Source organism: Oncorhynchus clarkii, chromosome 29 (genome assembly GCF_045791955.1).
Source record: "Oncorhynchus clarkii lewisi isolate Uvic-CL-2024 chromosome 29, UVic_Ocla_1.0, whole genome shotgun sequence".
NCBI lineage: Eukaryota > Metazoa > Chordata > Actinopteri > Salmoniformes > Salmonidae > Oncorhynchus > Oncorhynchus clarkii.
Window position 1 is genome coordinate 30660056 of NC_092175.1, and position 12485 is coordinate 30672540.

Consider the following 12485-nt stretch of genomic DNA (forward strand, 5'->3'; position numbering starts at 1 on the left):
ACAAATCCCAATGATAATTCTCAATTGCCCGCCATACCACATGTCAGTGAATGAGAAGGGGGTGGGAGCGTTGTAATCTGTGTTGTTTTGTTTTGCCTCTCCAACCTTACCTTGATGTAAAATGTGTTAACAAAATGATGCGCATAGACCGTATACAGATTTACAATACATTTTTAAATAGTTAATTTCGCCAAATGGCGGGGGAATAACAAATACAAATTCAGAAAGGCAAATTATGGGATACCTATTTGTGTGCAAAACTAGGTCGACGTGTATTGCTCAACCCATACACGTCTGTAATTGGTCGATTTTATGAAGACTGCCTAAAACCTGCCACCTTATTGGTTCCGATGCTTGTCTGTTTCAGGGTTTATGCTCTGGCAAAAGATAAAACAAACAACGATTGGAACCTTCCAATCTGCGTGAGGTTGAGCTGTTGAGCTAGAAGTTAGCGATTGGAGTTTGGAGTGTACAGCGAGCTCACAATCGCACAGTTACCACCACACTGATTGTTTTATTATTTTTAGAGAGGCTTGTTTTCCAAACATTATTGATTCATTTCACCAGTGAAAATAATATTATCGAACAATCAAGCTATCAACGAAGCTGATGCAGCAACGTCAGTAACTCGGGAGGGAGTGTGGCAGTGACAGTTCAGCTTCACGAGAAGGCGGGTAGAACGGTGAGCTGAGCTGAGACTGTTGTGTTGTTGTTGATGAACATACAGTTGCCTCATGCTGTAGCTAGATGGCTAGTTTACGTATTTATCTTACTGTCTTACTTAGTCGCATTTATTAATGAACGCAAAGTGGTGAATTCTTGAAAAAAAATCGGCATTTATAGAACGCTAGTTAGCGTAACAGTATTGAGGAACCATTGGTATTGGTTCACGCGCAGCAGCTGGCATTGAGGATGGGTTCAATGTCTTCACTGTAGACGTTCACTCAACGTTTGCCTCCAATATAATGGATGTATACTAGCATGCACCTTGGGTCTTATAGAATGACATGCAGGCACAAATCATCAAGTTACTTTCAGTTGTCAACAAATAAGTGCTTAACTAAATAACTGGGAAAGCAGGAACTGGAGACTGAGCACTATTGTAATCTTGTCCAGTTATAGCTGGGCTTTAAATAATACATCTTATGATTTATTGGGTTCGGTGGTCATTATTCTAATCTATTTTGATGTGTTTTCAGATCAGTTGTCCCATGTCAGCACCAAAACAATTGCGTGGAAGATGATAGAGATGTCTGTTGATAAAGAGACTGTTCCAACCAGAAGTATGAAAGTGGACCCAGTGCCACCCCAGAAACTCTCAGAATGCACTGGAAGCTGCAACAATGCCCCCAAAGTGCCAGAGGTCACCCTGGCCAACCCAGACAGCACTGATGGTGCTGCTACCTGCCCCATGCCAGACAGTGGTGCCCAAACCAAGCACAGCAGCACGGCTGACCCCCACGATCAGACAAAGCGTGTTGAGCAGGAGGCCATGTTGACTGAGCAGCATGTTAACCCTAAAAATGGCTTTCAGCAACCCAAACAACAACCGCAGCAGCAGAAACTCTCAAAGCGTCGCAGCACAATGATTGCAGGGTTCAAGCATCCAGCAGGTAAGAGACGACGACGGGTAAACTCAGAGAGCGACTCGGTTCTGCCCACCAACTTCCTGCTGGGAGGAAACATATTTGACCCGCTGAACCTCAACAGCCTGCAGGACGAGGAGGTGAACAGGGCCCTGAACGCTGAGACGCCCAAGTCCTCCCCCCTTCCTGCCAAGAACCGCGACCCTGTGGAGATCCTCATTCCCAGGGATATCACTGACCCTCTCAACCTCAACAGCAGGATGGGAGGTAGGAGCCTCCTGGTGTCACCCTTCAAGAGTGGTGGCAGGAGGAGACACCGTAACAGACACCATGGAGGAGGAGGTGGGGGTTCCACAGTCTCCGTGTTGGACCTGTCAGATTCAGAGAGGAGTGGTGAAGTCACCAACACCACTTCTTCTCTGTCTAACCTGGCATCTGCTAGTGCTGCGTCTACCTGTGTTCTAGAAGCACCTAGTGTCCCAGCCATCCTGGACCCCCAGGATGCTAATGGTAATGAGATCAACCCATCCAACTGCAGGCATGAAGCCATGCTCACTGTATCTGCCCCCCAGGCCCAGCCTCGAGCCCAGGAAGATTCCTCAGCAGCCACCGCCGGAGGCCCAAACCATCTCTCTAGCCGGCAACGCAAACGCAGACGCAACTCTGGTAAAACAGAGCCTCCGATGGTCCAATCTACTCTTATGGCCCGGTCGGGGACGGAGGAGAGGGGCCGTGGAGCTGGGCCCGGGAGAAATGCGCAGTCCTCCTTCCACACCCCAGTGGTAGGTCCCAGGGGGTCCTCCCAGGTACCATGGGGTCGGCAACCGCATCTTCACAACCAGCACAAACAACAGCACCAAGGCAACAAGAAGAAGTTCCAGTATGGGAACTACAACAAGTACTACGGCTACCGCAACCCAGGCTGTGCCGAGGACCCACGGTTCCATTGTCTACGTCCGGAGTGGTTCCATGGTAAAGCAGTACTGGATCTGGGCTGTAACACGGGCCACCTGACTCTGTGTATTGCTAAGAAGTTGCGGCCCGCACGCATATTGGGTTTGGACATTGATGGGGGTCTGGTGCACGCTGCCCGCCAGAACATCAGACACTACCTGTCAGAGCTGCAGGCCCAGGAGGCCCGGCGAGCCACAGGGGATGAGAAGGAGAAGACCAATGGACCAGGAGAGGAAAGGAAAGAGAAGGCCAACAGACAGGAAGACGAGTCACACTCAGGAGGACTAACACACAAACAGAATGAAAGACAGCCCAGCAGGGCTGTAAATGGAAATGCTGAAAAGCAAGTCCCTGCAGAGGCAGCGGGTGGCGTGGTGTTGTCACGTCACGCAGAGAGAAGAGCTCAGGAGAGGGGGGCTGAGGAGATGGAGGAGGACTCTGGAGCACCTGCTGTTGAACTGGGAACCAGCTCCTTCCCTGTCTCCTTATGGATCTCCAGGGGACCCATAGCAGCACCCCCACTCCCCGACACACCCACCATGCCTCCTGGTAACTTCCCCTCGAATGTCTCCTTTGTCAAGGTAGGTATATGCACTGCAGACTTTTAATGTGTTTCCATTTTAATAATCAGTATTCATAATATTAAGGTGGTAATTAAGAATATTATGATGAATCATTTGTTGCTTCTGTCTACTTGATCCTCACAGAGAAACTTCACACATTGTTTACAACTCATCCCCTGTCGTCATCTTTCTCCTCCGTAGGGGAATTATGTCCTGGAGAGTGATGCTCTGCTGCTGACCCAGCAGCCAGAGTACGACGTCATCCTATGCTTCAGTGTTACCAAGTGGGTCCACCTGAACTGGGGAGACGGTGGCCTGAAGCGCCTCTTTCACAGAGTGTTCAGACACCTGCGTCCTGGAGGCCTGTTCGTCCTGGAGCCACAGCCCTGGATCACCTACGGCAAGAGGAAGAAACTCACGGTGGGATGAGGAGAGAACTTAGTGTTGCAAGGACCAATGGTGTGATGTGCTACTGTAGATGTGCATAACTGCAGTATATAGCCAAAACATTGACTAAAACATATTACAAGTGGCCTGTTTCTTTGTTAAAGACATGAAAGTATGTGTTGCTTTGCTCAGCACTGAGGCTGAGACGGAATCACGTCTGACTTTACGCTCTCACTGTTGCAGGATAGCATCTTTAAGAATTACCACAGCATCCGCCTCAAACCAGAGCACTTCTCCACATACCTGACATCTGAAGTGGGATTCTCCAGCTACGAGTTGATCGGGACGCCTAACAGTTCATCAAGAGGCATGTCACTGGTTCATTAGATACCGATATCATCTCTGATTCTTTCAAGTGTCCTTTTCTATTCTGTTTCTCAAACTCATGGATTTGTATGTCTTCCACAGGTTTTCAGAGGCCAATCTATTTGTTTCATAAAGGAACATAATCTGCCAGGAAGTGGGATGGAGCAGGAGAAACCAAACCACCATGAGACACAAAACAAGCCACCCGCTCAAAGATCTGCCTTCATCTCCAGTCTGTAAGCATATAGGTCAACCCCAATCAGAGCTTTCTACTTGTTTGTGATGCTGTGTTCAGAAGGTAGCTAAGGAAACCAAAACATGAGACTTGATTCTATAGAACGACTATCTGATGGCTTCTCTACACACAACTCCAGTCTAGATGATGAGAAGAAAAGCATTGGGACAGGGTGAACTCAATCATGACTCTTTGGGCTTGTATCTCCCTATGCACAGACCATTGTTCCTTATCTTTTTATTACTGTTCGTACTCTTGTTCAGTCAAGGATTGTATTTTTTTCACATTTTAATATCGACGTTCATCAATAGATCAACTTTTGAAGCAGAATGGACAACCAAGACCTAATTTGAATCCTTTGCATAAAATGTACTCCCATGTAATGTCCAAATAGAACTAATCTAGGGACATTTCTCACACTTTTTATAGGATCAGAGCATCTTCAATTTTAAGACTGTTCTGCTTAACATAAGTCCTCACTGACTGACCAGGAAAAGCATTTTGACTCTGGATAAGTGTGGCCTGTCTTCAGCCTGCTCCTGGCCCAGAGTGCTTTTTCTCTAGATATCTTACTGCCTGTCTGGGGACGGTTCCTGTCTTTTTCTATTGGTAGCTGATTCAAGAACTGTCAGTCAGGTGGCATTGGCTATGGTGAGATGTGAGGGATGATCAATGTTTTTTATTTGGCTGTTATAAGAATGATTGATTGTTATTTTATTTGACTCATGTTATTTTTTCTTTTTTTTTCAATGGATTCTTCTTGTCATGTGTCCAAACAAAGGCTGGCTGCCAATTTCTCATATGTAACCTATACAGAGCCTCCATGGTTTGGACTTGTATTGTTAATCCAGCTCACTTTAACCCAAATCAGTTCATCATAAGGAAATGTTTATGCTTTACTCAATTCTTATGCTTAATATTTTGTTTACTTGCACCAGGTGCTGGTTTAGTTCTGATTTTGTTGAAATGTTTTTTTGTTTTTAATAAACAAATCAATTGAAATGCAGTCAGTGCTCATTAGTCATTCTACAGATGCCTCCAATCTAAAGGAAAAGACATCCACAGTCACTAAACAAATCGGATTCACAGCGTCAAACCCAAACCAATCTGTTCATCTCATCCTTCTCCATAAGATCCTAGACCTAGGGAAACGTTATGGGGAGGAAAATAGCTTGATGGAAAGAGAATGTCACTTCTATTCATTATTTTTCTGTTGATGTTGTGCAGATTTGTAACCACCTGTTTATGACTTTTATATAAAGTTTTAATCCGTTATACATTTGTAGAAATGTTTGACTACCCTTGGAATGCCAGCGCTGATGTGTGTGATTGAATTATCACTAGTCATGTGAGTGCTTGATCAAAGGAAACTGCATGAGATTTGCTACAGATATGTTGCAACAACTCTTCTCAATCTGAATTTGCACTGATATGAGGGGCATTTACTATCAATAAACTGTCATTTATTCAAAGTCCATAATGTTAATGTCATCTGATATTCTGGAGATTTGGGCTAATTATTTATGGGGGGGGGGTGTCATATCAAATTGTATTGGACACATACACACGTTTAGCAGATGTTATTGGTCACATACACATGTTTAGCAGATGTTATTGGTCACATACACACGTTTAGCAGATGTTATTGGTCACACATGTTTAGCAGATGTTATTGGTCACATACACACGTTTAGCAGATGTTATTGGCCACATACACACGTTTAGCAGATGTTATTGGTCACACACGTTTAGCAGATGTTATTGGTCACACACGTTTAGCAGATGTTATTGGTCACATACACACGTTTAGCAGATGTTATTGGTCACATACACACATTTAGCAGATGTTATTGGTCACATACACACGTTTAGCAGATGTTATTGGTCACATACACACGTTTAGCAGATGTTATTGGTCACACATGTTTAGCAGATGTTATTGGTCACATACACACGTTTAGCAGATGTTATTGCGGGTGTAGCAAAATACTTGCTACACCTGCCATGATCCCCAAGGAAATATGACTTTTATAAATGCTCCAGTTGAGAATATTAGCGGCATATCCAGAAACCGACAAGTTAAACAGATAATCATGTTTTATTTACGGGGGAAGAATCAAATGATGCGTTTTAAACGATCTACTGCCAAAAAGGCCGGGTTGATGCTAGTAGACCCTAATGAAAATGTCCCGCACCCCAAGGTTGGAAACCACTGTTACAAAGATGTTGTGGCACAAGGTGTTTGGGCTGTTGAGTCCTCATAGCAATATGGTCTTTGTGAAATAAAACATCTGGGGAAATTACAATAAATTGTTAGTGTTCTTCATCTGTGTTATTATAGTTACTTTGTTGTAGTCCATTATAGTACCACTGGGTGGCATAACACTCCATGAAATGTCTGAAATGTTCTGACATTTTCTTCTCAGGCTCAAACCAAAACCAGAAGCCCAGAAACTGGGGTAAGTAGTCAGATCATCACAACCAAAAAACAAGTAGCCTAATTGAATACTGTAATTAGAATTAGAATGTCCCAGCTGTGAGATTTGTCAAATATGTAAAATACATGTGATCCTCGGGCAGCCTCCTCATCGTCCTCATGTTCCTCCTGGGTTCCATTTAGCTGACCAGAGCCTGGCCTTGGCCTACTTCCCGTCAAACTGAGCTGAGGCATCTTCAGGACCAGCAGAACAGTATTGTCTTGAAGAAAGCGGGACTAGAGGATGGAGACTAGATACTTCTCAGTGAGTTTTTCTCCCGTCTCAGGGAGCATCGTTAAGTGGTTTTGTTACTGTAATGGATATCTGTCAGAGGATCCTTTCTTTTCCTCTGTTTCTGGCTGCCATTCTATTAACATGAATGGGTGCCCAGATGGGGGACTGGAGCATTCCTATACACACTGTTACAGTACTCTGCTTGGTCTTTTTTTTCTGTATTCATGAGTGTGCGTGGTTAAATACGTGCATGCCAGCGGCAGTTGGTGATGTTTAAGATGAGTATGGCTTTATTTCTAATACAGCATATTGGATGACTGTCATTCATATTCCATTCACCCAGCTCAATGTAACATCACTAGGTTTAAGCTACTATATGATACTACAATTTTCCCTATACCCATCATGAGGTTGCTACAACCTAGGCTATGAATGATAGTTTACAACGTAGGTGCACAGGTTGAGAGAAAAATTTGAGTAATCCAGGTGACAGACAGTGACACATTCAATACCGCCTTGCACACTCTTGCCTGCATCTAACTGATCTAGGATGTAATCATTAGTCCAACAGTTACAAATGAGAGTTTCTATTGGACAAATTCAGTGTGTTTCAATAAATTATTGGTGAGGTGAAAATATTTAGTATACCTTTATCTAAAAAGAATAACTTAATGTTTCACTATATTTATTTTTATGAAATTCACTGAGGAGGATGGTCCTCCCCTTCCCCCTCTGAGGAGCCTCCATTGATGTTTGCCGATGTGTACACACATACCTGTGTGTGGGTGGGTGTTGTATTTGTTGTAGGTTGGATCTATGCCTCCCTCTCCACCCCAGGGAATACAGTTGAAGTCAGAAGTTTACATAAACTTAGGTTGGTGTCATTAAAACTCGTTTTTCAACCACTCCACACATTTCTTGTTAACAAACTATAGTTTTGGCAAGTCGGTTAGGACATCTTCTTTGTGCAAGACACAAGTCATTTTCCCAATAATTGTTTTTTTAGACAAATTATTTCATTATCATTAAATGTATCACAATTCCAGTGGGTCACAAGTTTACATACACTAAGTTAACTGTGCCTTTAAACAGCTTGGAAAATTCCAGAAAATTATGTCATGGTTTTAGAAGCTTCTGATTGGCTAATTGACATAATTTGAGTCAACTGGAGGTGTACCTGTGGATGTATTACAAGGCCTACCTTCAAACTCAGGGGAGCAATTTCCAAATGCCTGAAGGTACCACGTTCATCTGTACAAACAATAGTACGGAAGTATAAACACCATGGGACCCTGCAGCCATCATATAGCTCAGGAAGGAGACGCGTTCTGTCTCCTAGAGATGAATGTACTTTGGTGGGCAAGTGCAAATCAATCCCAGAACAACAGCAAAGGACCTTATGAAGATGCTGGAGGAAACTGGAACAAAAGTATCTATAGCCACAGTAAAGCCACTGCTCAAAAACTGCCATCAAAAAGCCAGACTACGGTTTGCAAATGCACATGGGGACAAAGATCGTACTTTTTGGAGAAATGTCCTATGGTCTGATGAAACAAAAATCGAACTGTTTGGCCATAATGACCATCTTTATGTTTGTAGGAAAAAGGGGGAGGCTTGCAAGCTGAAGAACACCATCCCAACCGTGAAGCACGGGGGTGGCAGCATCATGTTGTGGGGGTGCTTTGCTGCAGGAGGGACTGGTGAACTTCACAAAATAGATAGCGTCATGAGGGATGATACTTTTTTGGATATATTGAAGCAACATCTCAAGACATCAGTCACAAAGTTAAAACTCGGTCGCAAATGGGTCTTTCAAATGGACAATGACCCCAAGCATACTTCCAAAGTTGTTGCAAAATGGCTTAAGGACAACAAAGTCAAGGTATTGTTAGTGGCCATCACAAAGCCCTGACCTCAATCCTATAGAAAATATGTGCGCAGAACTGAAAAAGCGTGTGCGAGCAAGGATCCTACAAACCTGACTCAGTTACACCAGCTCTGTCAGGAGGAATGGGCCAAATTTAATGTGGGAAGCTTATGGAAGGCTACCTGAAAAGTTTGACCCAAGTTAAACAATTTGAAGTCAATGCTACCAAATACTAACAGAGTGCATGTAAACTTCTGACCCACTGGGAATGTGATGAAAGAAATAAAAGCTAAATCTAAATCATTCTCTCTACTCTTATTCTGACATTTCACATTCTTAAAATAAAGTGGTGATCCCAACTGACCTAAGAAATTTTTACTTGGATTAAATGTCAGGAATTGTGAAAACTGAGTTTAAATGTATTTGGCTAAGGTGTTTTTTTAAACTTCCGACTTTAAACGGAAGGGGGGTCTTAATTTAGAATTGCATTATTGCTGTACCATTGCTCCTGCATTGTGGGGAGCTGGCAGAGGGGAGGGAGGTTATGCTGCCTTTTGTACAATTACCCAGCCGAGGGTGCAAAGATCTCGGCCAGGTCGCAGTTGTAAATGAGAATTTGTTTTCAACTAGCCTACCTGGTTAAGTAAAGGTGAAATAAAAATACATTTAAAAAAGACAGAAGCACACATTTCCCTGTGAACCAGGCTTTAGTGGTGCAGTCTACACTCTTAAAGGCAAAGTGTACCCCTAAGATGCACACATGATTCTATTCATTTTACTGCAATGCATTTGAACATTCCAGTCCAAATTCACTGCATTGGCATTACTCAGTCATAGATGGTACACCCCCGGCTGACTGTAGAAACATATAGTCACACAAAGAAATGTGAGAATGGCTTTATACCCAAAACACCCTCCATGTATGCTTCTTCTTATTTTACTTAAAATCCATATGCCCCCTTTACCTTCCTGTTCCCCTCTCTCTCTCTCTCTCTCTCTCTCTCTCTCTCTCTCTCTCTCTCTCTCTCTCTCTCTCTCTCTCTCTCTCTCTCTCTCTCTCTCTCTCTCTCTCTCTCTCTCTCTCTCTCTCTCTCTCTCTCTCTCTCTCTCTCTCTCTCTCTCTCTCTCTCTCTCTCTCTCTCTCTCTCTCTCTCTCTCTCTCACACACACACACACACACACACACACACACACACACACACGTGCAACCGTTCACACAGACCCCAGCGCAACGGCTACATGATAACAACAACCCTTCCTATTGCCACGGCAACAATTGCACCATTGCTAAGGCAACAGCTGCAGAACACCACAACAAGCAGAAAACCCTTCACGCTTTTTCACCTTCTGTCATGGTTTCCTCTAGTTTATGTTCGGGTTGTTTTTGTCACTCTGATTGAGGTATGCGTTTCCATTTTCTCTGATGCATATGTAATTCTCTCTCCCCCTCTACGCATTTTATTTCAGTCTAATTCCTTCTGTTTTCACATACACACCACATACACTGACTCCCTCGCTCTCTCCTTCACAGTCCCCTCCCTCTGCTCTTCCTCTCCATCCTCTGCTGTTTCGCTGTCTAATCCTCTCTCTCTTTCTCTCTCTCTCGCTTTCTCTTGCAGAGCGAATCTCCCCTTTTTCCCATACCACCTCTCCTTTCTACTTCCTTCCCCCTCTGTCCATCTCCTTTCATATTCATCCCTGCTTCTCCTCTTCCTCTCTTCCTCTTCTCCTCTTATAGAAGAGTTCCCTCTCCCTCCCCCCCTCTCTCTCTCCCTCTCCCTCTCTCCCATACTGATTCGGAGCACACCCTCTCTCTTGCTCTTTCTCTCTCTTTCCCTGTGTCCCTCCCCCTCCCTCTTTACGTTTCCCCTCCCTCCATCCTCTCTTTCCCTCGCTGGTTCAGTAAGTAAAGAAAGAGATACACGGAAGCAAAGAAAAAGGGGGAAAGGCAGGACGAGAGAGAGCAGGAGTGGGGCAGGCTGGGGCGAGGGGTGTGGGGTCTCAGCCCTCTGTTGTGGGGGGTTGGGGGTTGAGATACACCCCACCTGTTTGTTCTCACTACCATGGACTGCCTCTGCATTGTGACTACAAAGGTAAGCTGATCCGCCGTTGCTTCCACAGAGAGAGAGAGAGAGAGAGAGAGAGAGAGAGAGAGAGAGAGAAGGAGAGAGAGAAGGAGAGAGAGAGAGAGAGAGAGAGAGAGAGAGAGAGAAAGAGAGAGAGAGAGAGAGAGAGAGAGAGAGAGAGAGAGAGAGAAAGAGAGAGAGAGAATGAGAGAGAGAGAGAGAGAGAGAGAGAGAGAGAGAGAGAGAGGAGAGAGAGAATGAGAGAGAGAGAGAGAGAGAGAGAGAGAGAGAGAGAGAGAGAGAAGGAGAGAGAGAGAGAGAGAGAGAGAGAATGAGAGAGAGAGAGAGAGAGAGGGAGAGAGAAGGAGAGAGAGAGAGAGAGAGAGAGAGAGAGAGAGAGAGAGAGAGAGAGAGAGTAATCACCTCCTCGTGTTATCTGCTTTGTCTCACCCTTTCTTTGTGTCTGGGTTAAACGGTAAATGTAACAGGGCAGCATGTCTTTGCAAAGAGGATATTTGATCATTATTTCTCTCCTGTTAGCTCTTTGTGGTCTTTTGTAGCTACTTATATAGGGGTGGCAAGTAGCCTAGTGGTTAGAGCATTGGGCCGGTAACCGAAAGGTTGATAGATCGAAGGTAAAAGGTAAAAATCTGTCGTTCTGCCCCTGAACAAGGCAGTTAACCCACTGTTCCTAGGCTATCATTATAAATAAGAATTTGTCCTTATCTGACTAGTTAAATAAATATATTTTTCTTGAGAGTAAACTGCACTGGCTGAGAGTGTTAGTGTGTTAGTAGCATTGTCCCTGTCTTTCTCTATATTTCTGTTTCCCCCACTCTCTTTCTCTCCTCCATATCCCTCTCTGTGTGAGGCTGTGTGAGTGTGCTAGCTAGCAGGGAGTGGGTTAACCTGCATGGCAGGATGCTGTAGGAGTGAGTGAGCTAGTGAATAGGCCTGAGGTTGGGGTGCTAATTCTGGCTTTGTGTCATGTTGGAAGGTCCAGGATGTCAGTAGATGGGACCAGGCCTGGGCTCCCTGCATGCCTCAACCTCCTCATTTAGACACCCTCACTCTCACCTCAACCACTGCCATGGAGCTAGCTCACACACAAGCTGGGAGCTCCCACAGCCTCACACACACACATACATACACACACAAAGCGTGTGTTATATCACACACACGAGGCCAGTGACATGCTGGGGCTGACTGCTCCACACAGCCAGCCCCTGTCGTGAAATTGGCTCTCAGAGAGAGAACGTTTATGGAATTCCATCCAAGCCCTGTCTCTCAACTACTCAGCCTGCTCCCAGTCCCAGGCTCTCTCTTCTCCCCTCCTCTCCTCTCCACTACTCTTCTGTTCTCTCCCCTACTCTTCCCTTTTCTCCCTCACTCTCCCCCTCTCTCCCTACTCTCCTCTTCTCGCCCCTACTCTCCTCTTCTCTCCCCTACTCTCCTCTTCTCTCTCCTGTCCCCTCCTCTGGCCTCCTCTCCTCTCCCCTCCTCTCCTTTACTCTCCATACTCTCCTCTTCTCTCCCCTAATCTCCTCTTATCTCCCATACTCTCCTTTTCTCTCCCCTACTCTTCCCTTCTCTCCCCTACTCTTCCCTTTTCTCCCCTACTTTCCGCTACTCTTCTCTTCTCTCCCCTACTCTCCTCTTCTCTCTCCTGTCCCCTCCTCTAACCTCCTCTCCTTTCCTCTCCCATACTCTCCTCTACTCTTCTCTCCCCTACTCTCTTCTTCTCTCCCCT

General features: G+C 44.9%; 1 protein-coding gene across 2 annotated transcripts; it reads left to right on the forward strand.

Moving 5' to 3' along the window:
* Positions 1-398: 398 nt before the first annotated feature.
* On the forward strand, positions 399-5566 carry LOC139388395 (methylphosphate capping enzyme a). 2 transcript variants are annotated; one of them, XR_011629282.1, is made up of 6 exons: positions 416-682; positions 1200-3121; positions 3305-3523; positions 3734-3857; positions 3959-4092; positions 4521-5093. XR_011629282.1 is itself a non-coding variant. In XM_071135029.1 (5 exons), exons 2-5 carry the CDS (start codon positions 1241-1243, stop codon positions 3997-3999), a joined length of 2265 nt encoding a protein of 754 aa, XP_070991130.1. In that variant the 5' UTR covers positions 399-682; positions 1200-1240; the 3' UTR covers positions 4000-5566. The 2 variants fall into 2 exon arrangements, 1 of the variants encoding a protein (XP_070991130.1); XM_071135029.1 differs by having other exon boundaries at positions 399-682; positions 3959-5566.
* Positions 5567-12485: the final 6919 nt, after the last annotated feature.